Source organism: Neocloeon triangulifer, unplaced genomic scaffold (genome assembly GCF_031216515.1).
Source record: "Neocloeon triangulifer isolate White Clay Creek 2 clone unplaced genomic scaffold, ASM3121651v1 ptg000002l, whole genome shotgun sequence".
Taxonomy (NCBI): domain Eukaryota; kingdom Metazoa; phylum Arthropoda; class Insecta; order Ephemeroptera; family Baetidae; genus Neocloeon; species Neocloeon triangulifer.
Genome location: NW_026775545.1, coordinates 8,236,114 through 8,250,649, shown reverse-complemented (window position 1 = coordinate 8,250,649; position 14,536 = coordinate 8,236,114). Strand labels below are relative to the sequence as shown.

At 36.5% G+C, this 14,536-nt stretch overlaps 3 protein-coding genes across 3 annotated transcripts in view; 1 reads left to right on the top strand and 2 right to left on the bottom strand.

Annotated features, from left to right (window-relative positions):
* LOC132205363 (protein gooseberry-like) overlaps positions 1 to 14,536 on the top strand; it is a 51,888-nt gene that overhangs the window by 6,854 nt on the left and 30,498 nt on the right. The gene's annotated exons all lie outside the window — the stretch shown is intronic.
* LOC132205068 (uncharacterized) lies at positions 5,862 to 7,300 on the bottom strand. The gene is made up of 3 exons (XM_059633921.1): positions 7,187 to 7,300; positions 6,939 to 7,031; positions 5,862 to 6,874 (listed from the first exon to the last, which is right to left on the bottom strand). Exons 1-3 carry the CDS (start codon positions 7,206 to 7,208, stop codon positions 6,057 to 6,059), a joined length of 933 nt encoding a protein of 310 aa, XP_059489904.1. The 5' UTR covers positions 7,209 to 7,300; the 3' UTR covers positions 5,862 to 6,056.
* LOC132205056 (uncharacterized) lies at positions 8,449 to 9,887 on the bottom strand. Its single transcript, XM_059633896.1, has 3 exons — positions 9,781 to 9,887; positions 9,554 to 9,652; positions 8,449 to 9,492 (listed from the first exon to the last, which is right to left on the bottom strand). The coding sequence occupies exons 1-3, from the start codon at positions 9,842 to 9,844 to the stop codon at positions 8,708 to 8,710; spliced, it is 948 nt and encodes a 315-aa protein (XP_059489879.1). The 5' UTR covers positions 9,845 to 9,887; the 3' UTR covers positions 8,449 to 8,707.

Sequence of the window (14,536 nt, the reverse complement as noted above, 5' to 3'; positions counted from 1 at the left end):
AGGCACCAGCAGCTCAGCTTTCTGGCGCGATTAATATCGATGAAGCAACCCTTTGTGCACCACCAGGCTCCCTCTAATTTATCATCGCGATGAAACAAATTACTCTCCGCGCGCTCTGCTCTCGCGGTCCATCTCATTTAAATGAGACGCAGTAGTGCTTAATTAAACCCCCATGTATATGTTTTGAAGCCGTTTGAGCAAAAACGTCTGAGAGCTCCGCGGTGGGCCACCGCTCTGCATGCAGCTTTACGCAGCAACACAATCAAAACTGAAATAATAACAATGATAGCAGAGGCTTCTCATAATTCAGTCATCATCATCGCGCGTTGATTATTTATTTTCCCTCGCCGGCCGAGATTACTCTTTTTCCTTTTCTTCTCTCTCGATCCTCGCCACTCTTTTTGGATTAATGAAGAAACTCAGCAGCCGTGGAGCAACATAAATAGCAATTTATTTATTTCTCTCTCGAGGAGAGTTAATTTCGTCTGGCAAATTATATTCCCACGCCGAGACCGTTTTGGGATTCGCGGAAGGAAATTTTGGCGCCAGTTTACTCATTATTTTGAGAGATTGTCCATTGTATGAAGAGGAATTAAACGCCCAATATTTTATTTTCTCGTTTTTAATTTAAATTTGATCACGTGCAGTAAAGTACATCATTTTACGGGTATTTCATCTCCAAAGAGGATGGATAAGTAAAATACCATTCCTGTATAAATTTTTCTCACGTCACTACTGCATCTAGTTGTAATTTCATGCAACGCTAAATTAAGAAATCAGTGATGAATTATTAATTAACTTTTATTTTGTTTTTAAAATTTAATGTAATTTTTTTATACTTAAATCTTTTGCTATATTATTTTAAGAAAATTAAAATGACTCGTCATTTATTTTACGATTTTTGGTGTATAGTGTGTTTGTTATAAGTTTTGAAATAAAATTAACTCTAGCTTGTTTTCCATTGTTGCCTCTCGAGCCAATGAAATATAAGATAAAACCTTTGTCTGTTATTAAGGACTTCTTATATACATAGTCAAATCAAGTCTTTAATTGATTAAATTGTTAAAAAAAATTACACATTGAAAAGTTTTTATTTAAAGTTATGATGTTACATAAAATTTAATATTATCAAAGAGCTAAAAGATAGCCTGAGTTGTCTCTGAGAAAAAAAAAACAAAAAGTGCTTAAGCAACACAATTGTCAGCACATTTTTAATTATCGTCACTGCACTCTGTGAAACCAACACATCATTTTCCCACGACAGCCAATAAATAAATCCACTTTCTCTTGCTCCGATCGGTCGTCTTGGCACCGAAATAATTTTCCTCAACCCAAATCAAGTTGAACTCGCACTCGACTTCCCATTATATGTAACAACGTCTCGCTCGCTTTTTTAAAACGAGCTTTCGAGCGAGGTAATTTATGTTAATGGCTGTTTAAAGTGTCGTGTCGCGATCCCCAACGCGCCGCCGCTGGGAAGATAATTTCCAAAGCGGCTGGATTGCTCTATTTTCTGTCGGCACATTTATTATTGCTTGGGCTGTGTGACGAATGCGGCAAATAAACATTTAGATTGTTGTATTATGCATCGCACAAAAGTGTATTCAAATTTCAAATTGGAGTTTACATGCACTTTTCATGTTATTATAGCAAAAGTGTGCTCTTTTGTATCATGACGTCCTATCGCATGAAAAGGCGATAGAGACATACACATCTAATTTTCGGTTCAATATTGCTTTTTTTTCGACATTGCAGCTGCGAATCTTTAGCTAATCATAATCTTAAAGTGTGAAGTTGTTTGACTAACAAAACGGAGAAATTTTCCCGTCACCAATTTGGCAGAGATTAAATATGAATATGAAAATTCAGGCAGTAGTTTAGTGGTAAAAATATTTTTGCCACAAGTTTAGTGAGCGTCTCAAGTCTCAAAATTAATAATTTATTTTTAAATTTATAACGCTTAAACTGTTTGCTATTTCTATTCATTTCTATTTAACTTACACATCGAGAAGTGTTCTGATTGTGAAAAACCAATATCAGGCTATTTGCATACAATCTCAAATGTAACACATGGACTTTAGTTTTTATTAGTATTTATTTTTTTATTTTCTTAGGGTTTCTTATCAAAATATTTTAGCATATATAAAAATAATATTTCAAAATATATAAATGAATCGTCCCTGAATATCTGATTAAAAGACGTATTAATTTTCTTAATCTCTATTTGAAAAAAAATCGTATACATAACACTTCAGTTGGAATATACGTTTTTTTTTTATCTTGTGTTTTATCTTGTTTTTATAAAGTGTTAGTATGACTTTTTTAGATAAAACATCCACTTTTAAATGCACTATTTCAACCGCGTGACGAACAGTGACGAAAATTTAAGAAAAGTCTTTTTTATCTTTGTTTTATTAATCTGCATTTATTGTTTTTGCAATCTAAAATTTTCAAATTGTAAACCTGTTCTGCAGCTATTTTTTATTTTATTTAAATAATGAGCAAATAAACTTTCTTATAAAAAATTAGACCTCTTTTCTTTTTCACATATGAACGTGTAAGTTTGAAATGCCTGAGCGTCCATAGCAACCTCCACTGTGCGATTGTAAAACGAAATTTAATTAATTAATTAATATCACGCGATGCCCGAAAGACAAAGTAATAAAATAATGACAAGAGAGGCAGCAACAATGAAAAATGGCATCTCGCACACAATAATGAAATGTAATGTGCCACGTCATAATAATAACACCGAGAGAGCGTCTCGGCGTTATTAAAAGTTGGATAAAACAGCCGCGAGCGGTGACCGTCCCGCGCGTATACAAAAATGTAATAATAATCGAGGGCTGTAGTTCGCGGTGGCGGCGAACACAGGAGCTGCCCTTGATAATGACCGCTGCTGGTAATATAACAATCTCGGAGGCCTGCTGCGGCTGTAATTAATTACTCGATTTGGACGTTATTAGGCATGCAATAGCGCTGCTACCGGACTGCGGCCCCAATGTGCTGCGTGTTTTCGCCTTTGTCCGGCGATCTGTATAAAGGCGAGGTTAATTAAATCGAGTGCGCCAAAACAAAGCGCGATGCTGCAAAAGGAATTCGGCTCATCACGACTTGGCATTTTTCGCATGCCTCTTCCAAACGTTATTTGCAAATAACAAATTAGATTTTAATCGTTTTTTTTTTTTAAATTTATGTATAGAACTGGATCGACTTGCTATGTTATCACTGCACCTAGTGAGACGAAGTATTAATTCAAAGTTTTTCTTTCACCTGTAAAATCCAGCTTTGTGCAGTTGAGATTTTTTTAAATGCGAACATTCAAACATTGAAAATTGCAGCGTTAAGATTTGTGTTCAGAATTTTTAAAAATTTAACGATCGATCATAATAGTTAATTTTATCTAAAATTGTTAATTATTAACTAATTATTTTTATTTGTATTTTTGCATGTTTCTTTTGCACAAATCTGACTGTAAAATTCATTTTATAATTCACTCTATACGTTGACTTGACTTCTTACATGAAAACTTTGTATTATTGGATTTCCCAATGTGTTGGATTAGTCACAATATTTTCTTGCACCATGTACCACGATCAGCAGCTTTTTGGAAATTTCTGAGAAATCACTTCTATGTGGCGCTGGTCCAAACACAATTGTACAAACGAATGTATAAACAGCTTCCTTACGGTTCGCCTGAAAAGACCTCACGGCCTGTCAGCCAAGTCGCGTCTCATTTTTCACCATGTGCACGACGCTTTAATTAATTAATGGACCGTTCTAATTTGCCACTTCCGAGAAATAAGTCTGACGCTCTACCGCAGCAGTCGCTGGCGTCGCTGAACATTTGTCACATTTTTATTTAAGAATTATTAAGTATAAAAAAATGATCATTGATCAAGTCATCCCTATCTCAATTTATTAGAAGTCAAAATTCTTCTTTTGATAGTAATTATTAGCCTTATTATCTTGCCCCTGATCAATTCTATACAGAAAGCGCATGGACCTATAGATCGAGGGACACTTTGAACAAAAAAGATCGTTCACGAGTAATTAGTGTAGAAATAATTAAAAACTCCTGTGTCGGAATCGATTAGTTCGGCAGGCAGTTTGTGCTGTTATGTTTGCCTGCCAAGCGTCGACGGTCCAGCAGGCAAGAGGAATGAATGAAATTCGGTTCGCACAGAAACCCAGCCGCATCTCTCTCATCACCGTATTTTGGGAAGCGGCAGTTCCAAAGTGGAATAAAAAAAACCTATAAAACAGCTACCACATTTTTCATGCTTCGGTCAGAAATTTTTTTCCAAACCTGATTCAATATCCCTCACAAGCATTTTTAGCATTTATTTCCAAAATCAAAATCTAGCTTTATTTGCTTATTTCAGCTACCAATTAGCCGTCATGCAGAAGGTTAGATTTTGTGCCATTTCCATACTTTTATGCGAGAAAATTATCTTAAATGCGCCACTGCACTTGGTAAAATATCGTTTCTTATTTTTATCTTATAATAAGTGCTAAAATTTTTAATTGTGAGGAATTGTTGAAAAAATGTACCACCACTGTAATTATTAAAAAAAAAATCAGTACAGCACGTTTTAGCCTTTAATTATGTATATTGAGATTATGTGTTGACCTCATTTACATTAACACGATTAACTGCGTCCACCCGCAGTTATTGCCAAATTTTAGAAGAATCAATCAGCAAAATTATTACTCAAGCAACCAATACAGCAGAGGTATTTTATTTTTATTTTTTGAATCATATTTATTGAGAAAAGTTTATTGGGAGCAAAATAATTCAGTAAATTATCCCAAAATGCTGAGCCATTTTTTTTTTTTAATATTGTCAAAAGTTTCTTCGCGGTTGCAATATATTTGATAATATTATTTTCAGATTTCCAAATTAAATTAATAATTTATTATCTTAGACAAATTATTAATCAACTTAATCCGGAAAATCCACAAGGTCGAATCTCCCGGCGACTACTGCAGAAGCGTCGCGGCATGATGGCCGCCGGTGATGCGTCTTTCTCAATGAATTTCCGAGGCCAATTTCGAAAACACAATGGACCCCTTGAGAGGATGTTGGAACCAAAAAACGCCAAGCCTCTCTTTTTGTTCCCATTTATAAGGGAGTTAATAACAAATACCTCTGCTCCTCCGACTTTCATTGATCAAAAGCTGGTGCGCTGAAAAAGTAGCATTTTGGCCCGAGGCGGCTAGTGCTGTGTAGGATATACTGACGAGTGAATGGGTTTTCAAGTGAAGCCTCTCTTCCACATAGAGGGAAAATTATTAACTCTCTCGCGGCGTGATGCTGCTGAGAACAGACAGAGAGAGGATGAGAGAGGCTCATTCATTCTCTAGCACCTCCTGATGGAAATGGAATTCTCGTAGCTCGCAACACCCCGCTGGTGCAACGCGGCCTGTCCAAATAAAATGCTTTCGGGAGATAAATTAACGCCTCTTGATTCTCCTTGTTGCTCTCGACTGGCGGCTGCTGCTGATGATGAAAAAGATCCGCAGCCGCGAGTTTTTTGATGAGAAGTCGAGAGGCGAGAAATATATATATGTTTTCATTTCGGCTCCGAGTGTTTGTGTCAGGAAATTGTTTCATCAACGCCCACACCTTTGTAATTATCAGACCTTCAAGTTTTTTCTCTCGAATCAATGCAATTTTTGGGTGTACAGCAAATTGATGAAACATGAAAAAAATAGAGTCGAAGAATCTTAAATTATTTTTATCATTAGCTGATTTATAATTGTGAAATAATTGATTAATTATTCCTTAAATAATGTATGTTAAAAAATAGAGATAGCGCGGGTACATAAAAATAGTACATATTATAAAGACGGTCGAGTTCTGATGCATAAAATAATTTTATTTTTGCTTTCTCCAACTTTTGTGTTCACAAAATTTAAGAGAAAAATTTTATAATGCATCCGCTAGCAGTTTTTTTTTTTTTTTTTAGGAAAGTACAATCCTCAGATTTTTTTTGCATTTCACCATTGAGGATCTTTTTCAATCATTGCTTGCTCTTCTGTATCTTCGTTTGCTATTTCTTCTTGCATGAGTTGCATCTGAGACCCAGGCTGCCAACAATGGGGAGGTTGGATAGGGCTCCAGTGTTGAGCTTAGCATTCAAAGGCAGGGCACCAGTCACAGTGGAAACGGCGGGAACTGCGGCCAGAACGTTAGGAACTTCAACTGGGAGGGCAGAGGTGACTTTTGAAGCGACGGCACCAACATTGGGAACGGCAGCTTGAACCTTGGCAAGAGAAACCGGGGTGTTGAGAGGACCGTTCGAGAGGAGTCCTAGCTGGCGAATGACCTCGTGGACGTTAAGCTTTGAAAGCTGAACGGGAACGGCAGCCTGAGCGTTAGGAACTGTGCCAGCAAGTGGGAGAGCAGAGTTGACTTTGGAAGTAACGGCGTCAGCATTGGGAACGGCAGCTTGAACCTTAGGAAGGTTGACGGGAAGGGATACCTGAGGAATTGATGCCTTGACCTGGGACAGAAGTTCCTGCTGGCGAGCGACCTCGTGAATATCAGCAGCTCCAAGGTTTTGGGGAACTGTGGCTTTGGCAGCCGCGACCTGAGTGGCGACAGCTTCACTCAGAGTAGAAGCCAGTTTTCCAGCAGGCAACTTGGATACCAAGAGGTCCTGTTGGCGAGTGGCTTCTTCAGCCTGTTTGTTGATTGGAACTTGGGCGGAATGAACGGCAGCGACTTCGGGTTGCACAGAGGCGGCTAGAAAGTTTTCACCCTTCTTTGAAACGGCATATCCATTCGCACCTTTCGTGATGATTGGGAGGATCAAGGGGGTGTCAAGCGGTAAGAGTTCTGCGTGTGTGGCCAATTGTTTTATCGTTGCTAAAAAAAATTAAGTTTTAATGAGTGTTGCACAAAATTAATTCTTTGGCTAGAGGCTCATTACTCAAAAGAAGGCATTGCTGATTGAAGCATTGCCCTGCATCTTCACCTTCATGGTGGCCCCAGACAACTTGAAGGGCCATCGCAGCAGCGATACCTTTAAAAAGCAAAAATTTTAATTAATTTTTATTGAAATGATGGAATATCTGGAAATAAAATGCAGATTGGCTAATAAAGTACAGGTCTAATAAAACCTATTTGTCTTCTATTCAAATATTGGGGCGGTACTCGCCTCAGGCCTAAAAAACTTACAGAGGGTGATGAAGCGAGCCATGCTAGTTGTTCCCACAAGCAATGTTCTGTTTGGTTGAGCTCAGAGTTCTGCTTTTATAGTATAATTGAAGTATCATCGATAAAACGAGTGCGTGACTTTTAAAGTTTTTGCAAGCAGCACAGCTTGCAAGTTGCAAACAAATATTTAAATAGATAAATTTAACACTCGAGCAGGTGGCTCATAATCATGCTTAGATTTATCATTTTGCAAGGGGGACCAAATTAGAAAAAGATAAAACATAAAACATTATTGTATTTTAAATAACTGATAGATGGTAGTTTATTGTATACCTTATAAGCTTTATTATTATGGAGTAAATAACAGTTGAAAAAAACTTACAATTAGTAGCACCGTGTTCAACATTTTATATTCGCACAACCTAAAGCTGCTTTTTTAGATTTTATAAATTGCTTCTCCCCTCAAGTTTCATAATAGGAACAAATTTTAAATGATCTCTTAAATGATCTTTGATAAAATATCTCATCTTTTTTTTATAAATTTTATTAATTATTTTCAATAAACTGATGGCAAGCATTCTAGCAATAAAAATGGGTTGAAGGTTGAACAGTCATGTCAGCATAATGTATTTTTTTAATTTTAATGCAATTATTTCATGTAATAAATATCATAATATTTTATTTATTAAAAAATTAAATTTTTTAATATTACAGTTTTTGAACAATAAACACGATAAATTTGTTGAGTTTGACAAACGGTAAATATAAGGAAGTATAATTATAAATAAGATATTCAACTGATTTTAATTTTGATTTAAAAATGCATATTTTTATTAACATATTGACATATCAAAAAATTGCACTGCTATCTTGACATCAGAATAAGCACATAATATTTTCAAGTCAATAAATATAGAGAGCGATCCAAGACCCTTACTTTTTCCAGACTAACTTGACTGCCAGAAAAATTTAAATTGGCTATATGGTGAAGTTTTCTTGGGATAATTTAGTCTTTAAAAGCGCCCTTGCCCACAACATTATGCTTTATAAAATTCTTGCAATTATTTTGAAAATTTTATGAATAAAATTTTTGCGTAATTGTAAAGAAAACTTCGCAGCAGGGCATCGCGCGAGGATGCTCTTATCCTGGGATTCAGCTAAGGTCATGTGGTGGTACATTAACGGTTTGAGATAAACGTTAATTGAAATGTACAATCTGCTCTAGAACTATGCTCTCAAGAAATAGCAGATTTTGCTTTACCCTGTGATGATTTTAGGTAAAAAAATGTTGAAAAAATCATTTTTGTGATGCATTATTTTCTCATTTTATTTTTGCTTTTCCTAACACATTTATAACCCAATCATACATTTGCTCTCTTTTTTATCATTTATACACACTTGCAAAGTCCCGTTTACATGATTCAGGAAAAATTTTTCAATGCATCTTATTAGGTTTTTTCTGATAAGTACAATCCTCAGATTTTTTTTTCATTATTAAGGATCTTTTTCAATAATTTTTTGTTCTTCAGTTTCTTTCGTTTCCTATTTCTTATTGCATGAGTTGCATCTGAGACCCAGGCTACCAGCAATTGGGAGGTTGGGTAGGACTCCAGTGTTCAGAGGCAGGGCACCAGTCACAGTGGAAACGACGGGAGCTGCAGTCTGAACGATAGGAACTCCAACTGGGAGGGCAGAGGTGACTTTTGAAGCGACGGCGCCAACATTGGGAACGGCAGCTTGAACCTTGGGAATAGAAACTGGGGTGTTGAGAGGAGTATTTGAGAAGAGTCCTAGCTGGCGAAAGACCTCGTGGATGTTGATCTTGGACTGCTGAACGGGACCAGCAGCCTGAACGTTGGGAACTTCAGCAGGGATGGCAGAGTTGACTTTGGAAGTGATGGCGTCAACATTGGGAATGGCAGCTGAAACCTTGGGAAGATTGACCTGAGGAAGGGACGCCTTGGTCTGAGAGACGACGGGAACCAGTTTGGACAGGATTTGTTCTTGTTGGCGAACGATCTCGTGGATGTTGGTTTTGACTGCTGCGGCTTGACCTCCTCCTAAATTTTCTGGAACTTTAGCTTTCACGGCTGCAAGCTTATCAGCTAAAGCTTGTTGCAGCACTTCAATGGGCACCTTTTCCAAGAGTTCTTGGTGCTGCTGACTGGTCACCTCTGCAATAGTGGCAGATTGGGGGGCAACCGGTGAAACTTGCTTAGGAGTTTCCACAGCAGGTGCATTGACTTTGGCGTTGGTTATCACGGGGAGAATCACCGGAGCAGTTTCAGGAAATGAATCGATGTGCGGGATCAAATTTTCAAGGGTCGCTTTAAGAGAAAGTCGCAATTAGATATTTTCCAGGGATGAAAAAATATGGAGGTTTCTTACTCATCAGAAAACATTGGCTCAAGCAACAGCATTTTGTCGCAACTCCATCATGACCCTCGTGTGCCCTGACTACTTGGAGGGCAAGTAGAGCGGAAATACCTGATATTTAATTAAACTCAAATTAATATTAATTCTGTAAATTAATAAATAGAGATTTAAAAAATAAAATTGAGAATCCATATTTAAAACTTTTCAAATTTGAGATGTGAAATGCTTAGAATACTTACAGAGAGTGATGAAGCGAGTCATTTCAGTTGCTCTCAAATGTTCTGCTTCGTCAAACGCCACCATTCGCTTTTATGCCAATTGAGGCAGTGGAGATAATATTTGTGCGTGACTTTTTTACAATCAGAGAGAAGTCCTATTCCAAACTACTAATAGGCCAAGTGTTTAATGATTGTTTACGTGTTTCGTCTTAAAAGATAAAAATAAATTATCTTGGTTGCACAAATAATAAAAGCCTAGAGATTTGAACACCTGCAACAGCACATTCATGAGATCTGAAAAATTTTAATACATTCACTAGCAATTAAATTTCAATAAATATTATTTCAATAACTTAATTCACTACCATGGAAAATACATAATGATTCATAAAAAACATTTGTGAATTAATTTAAATGAATACAATTAATATTGTTTGTTTTTGACATCAATGTCTTATAAAATTTGTTATTATTCCCAGCGTGATAATTTTTATATTATGTACCTCACGTTGTCTAATAATTGTTATTTCAGGTTGAAGAAATTGAACATTTTAAATTTTTTTTTAATAGTTGCAAAGTAAACCCTAACCCTTGAAGTTCATTTCTTTCAATAATCCACTAAGAAGTGCTATTTTATGAAATTGAAAAGCGATTGTGTGGAAGACGGGCAGGTGAGCCGTTATACAAAGAGCCGGCAAAGCATCTCTTGATCGGGCAGATTAAAAGGAGCAGCATGCATATCGAATCGCTCAAATGGTGGCGTCGAAAATGATCATCTTTATTTTGAGCGATAACGCTGACCAAGCCGCAAAAAACGGTGGCTGCTTCATTCATTTTTGTGAACGGGGCCATCTTCTCTCTATTTGATAATGAGATTCAACTCGCGGCGTTGATGATAATAAAACGGCGTGTACACATTTCGCCGGACACATTATATAAGAGGCAACGCGCGGGAGCTAATAAAAATTTTTACACCGCGCGGTGAACAATGCGCGTCACAATGGGAGGCACCGCGCGTCGCTGCTTCACTTTTCAACACCGGGAGCTGCTTTGTTACAACAGGCGAGAAAAACACAATAAAAAAGATTACATGTTGCGTCTAACACGTGTGTTGATGAGAGAGAGAAAATAATCTTCCTCCCACTTTTTTGTCCGTGTAATGCAGGCCCGCGCGGAATGAAATTTATAAATATCAAGGGACCAACCTGGCGCAGGTGAGTTTGGCCTCCGGTGTATAGGGTGGGTGGGATGAAATTGAGTCGCTCGAGCGGAGAAAAATTTGTTATATCATCGCTTACGATTACTGTTATTAACTAAATGGAATATTATTAAAAAAATCGTAAAATTAAAACTTCTGTAAAAAATCGAATAAGAAAATTTTATTAATAAGTTGATTAAATTTTTTTGTAATTTAAAATATTTTTTTATTCTCTATAGTTATAATTTCTGACAATTAAAATTATCATAAAAAGCTTTGAATGTTTAGGATGTGAAGTTAACTTGAAAGTATATAATTAGCAGCGGATATAGCAAATCAAGGTAAAATATAATATCGTATGCACCTGTTTTTTATGTTTCATTGGATATGATGATGAAATTTAAAAAAGTGGTACCAGAAATTTATAAAAGCGATTTAATTTAATATTAATATCATTTCATGTGCTATAGCTCCCCATATATTTTCCTATTTGCACAGTTTTGAATTAATTTGCCCCATCATACTGAAGTAAATTTTAATTAATTTTTATCTTGCGAATTCCAACGCATGTGCTTTGTTATAAACCTCAGGTGTTTCGCAGAACAAAAGATTATCAAAGAAGGAATGCAGAGATCCTGTTAATAAAAGAATCATCTACTGCTTATTCTCTTTTCGCCCCCACGCATCAAAGGCTCTGTTCGGAATAAGCGTCAAAACAAGAGGAGCGAAAAAATGCACCAACTAATCAATCCGGGAGCTAATTTATAATTTTGCCGGTGCTTAATAGTTTGGCGGCGCGTCTATCCTAGGGCAGCTCTCTCGCACGTTTACAAATTAAGGCGGGCGGGCGGGTGGTTTTTCAGGTAATGAGAGCAGCGCCGCTTCAAAGGGGCCGCCTCGGATTCGATCGAGCCAAAAGCGAGAGAGATGGAATGGACCATCAAGGCTGCTGTGCTCCGATTTTTTTTTATCTCTAACTCAGCGGGTAACTTTGCAGCGCTGACGAGAGCAGGAAAAAACGCGGCTACCTGTTCTGCCCGAGTGTTGCTCTACCATCAAGAGTGGCTGCTGATCAATGACTGCCATGCAGCATAAAAACATTCCCGCCCCAGTGGTGGGCCATTATATTATTATTCTATATCTCATGCAGAATCCCTTAAATTTTTATATCCTCCTGCGCTGCTGCTGCAACTTGCTGACACATCATTGCCTTTCATTGTCTGCTCCTAAATTGAGAAGCACTTTGCAGAACCGTCTTCAGAACGGGCCAAACTAAACTGAAACTTTACAATTCAACAAAAGATGTAAAATATATTCTTTCCAACAATTCCGTAATTTTCTGCATTTTTAATTTAATTTTGTCTTGAAGTTGACACAGTATTTAATATGATTGCTGATACTTTAACTCTGGTAAATTAATTGTATCTGATAGCAAAACGTTTTAAATTTTGATAAAAACTGCTTATAAAATTGTTTTTATTTGATTATATATTTTAAAGTCATCTTCTGAATCTGTTTACTATTTCCTAAACACTATTAAGTAACAGTTTTTTTTATGAACTGAAGGTTTTATGTTAAAATAGCTTGGAAATTTTTATTATCGCAGTTTTAATAATAAATTTGAACAACAAATCTGGAGATTCTAACAAAGAGAAATTTTAACGTTGAAGGCCTTATTGCTGGAGAAGGTCCTGAGCAAGTACGAAGAGCACATTTGTGGGTATATAAACACAATCAACTTTGCTCGCTGCTGCTGCTTTTGATGTGAGAAAATAATAATAATGCCGCGCGGCGAGAGAGAGGCAAATGCATGCACCAGAAGCAAAAGGCGAAGAAAGAGTGTGTGCTCATCTTCTCTTGTAATATCGAATGCTGCCGCGCGAGTACATTAAAAGTGAGCGACTGAACCTTCGGTTTTTAATAGAACGATTTAACAATTTTTCCCTCGTCCATTCTTCTGCTCCTCCGACGGCGGGCGTGAAAGGAAAAGCTACCCATCGCTTTGTGGAAATTTTTAATATACTCTTTTGATGTACACAGATAGGTCCTCATATAGTGTTTTGCTTTTGCACTGTTAAAAAGCTTAAAAATATTTTAAGATATATAAGAATTCTTATACAAAATCACAAATTTTTGACCAAAATTTGGATTAAAATTTATAGTAATAGCTACAAATAGATTAATCCTACAATTTTCGCATAAATTAATTTGTATATGTTCAATTCTAAAAAGATTTATAACAAATTTTATTTTATGAATGAAATTAATTTTTTGTTTTTGAATGAATTGATCAAAATTTGTATCCGATTTTTGCCTGCAAGACTTACATTGTGTATAGTTTTTGTGCTGTATTATTGGAGCTTAAGTCACGCAGAATTTTTCAGATCGCTTCTTTTCATCACCTGTCAGCCACGCAGCCAGCAGTTCCGAACCATTAAACAATAAGAATAAACTTCTCAAAACACATGTAATGACTCCTCAGCGAAAATTCTCACCAAATTATGAAAAAAGTGAATGAAAAGAGACCACCGTGGTTGGCGGCCGAACTTCATAAAAATGAAAAAAATCAAACCTAAAAAATCCAAAAGACACGCCGCGGGAATTTTTGTGGTGCGGGATGTTAGATTTTTGCCGGAGATATTTAAATGCCTAAATATAGTTTATCGGATCATTGTTTGAAAAATTATTTTATTTAGAGTAAAACTATGAAAATTTCAGACAAAGTGATTTGATCTAAAAATATATCGATTTGGAGCAATAAAGAGGAAAATTTCTTCAGTTGTGCCGATGTTTATGAAAGGTTTACAAATTACTTGGAACAATAATATTGTGACTAAAACTTTTTTTGCAGGAAGCAATAAAAAACCCAACAAGTTTGATACATTTCATAAATTTTGCATGACTTGCGGTTGCTTTGTAGATTGTTTGTTTCAATTTATAGGGAATTTGATACGCGCAGATAATGTGACAGAAAAGGGATGCCTCGGGATGCCTTGAAAGTTAGTTTGAATGACAAGTGTGCAGCCGCAATTCACTTAGTTTAGATTGTTTAGAAATGATTTTGCTTAAAGAATTTGTCTTCCATTTCCATTTTCAAGCCGTAGCAGTTCTAAATTTTTCTTTAAATCGATTGAGATCTTAAAGAAAATGGTCATTATTTTTATTATTTAATAATTTTTACTGATTTACCCATTTTCTCTACGAATTTTATAAAATTAAATTACAACGTTTAGAGGCATATTGTTGCTTCTCATTATTGTAACTCAAGACACTAAAGTAAACAACACCTATAAGAAGATACACCGCTTGCGGAAGTTGAGCGGTAGCAAATCCCTTTTCAAACGGAAACGCTGGTTCAGAGGTCAAAACAGCACTCGGCGTTCGTCAGCTTTTTTATCTTTAGAAATTTGGTCCCTGATAAAAAAATTTGACTCGTCGCGACTGTCGCGAGAATTTTCGCCATATGGAAAAGGGCTAGGCGAAAGCTGCATGCGCGTTGTGACAACTTTTGGAATCAAAAGGAGCCGCCACCGCGTCGCAGAGGGTGGTCGGGTCGCGGGTCGCATTTCCACACGTGTG

Coding starts and splice junctions, on each gene's coding strand:
- LOC132205068 (XM_059633921.1), bottom strand. CDS start 7,208: ATGGCTCGCTTCATCACCCTCT. Junction 7,032..7,186: donor GGCTCGCTTCATCACCCTCT/GTAAGTTTTTTA, acceptor TGCTTTTTAAAG/GTATCGCTGCTGCGATGGCC. Junction 6,875..6,938: donor TCAGCAATGCCTTCTTTTGA/GTAATGAGCCTC, acceptor AATTTTTTTTAG/CAACGATAAAACAATTGGCC.
- LOC132205056 (XM_059633896.1), bottom strand. CDS start 9,844: ATGGTGGCGTTTGACGAAGCAGAACATTTGAGAGCAACTGAAATGACT. Junction 9,653..9,780: donor GACTCGCTTCATCACTCTCT/GTAAGTATTCTA, acceptor ATTAAATATCAG/GTATTTCCGCTCTACTTGCC. Junction 9,493..9,553: donor GAGCCAATGTTTTCTGATGA/GTAAGAAACCTC, acceptor TTTCTCTTAAAG/CGACCCTTGAAAATTTGATC.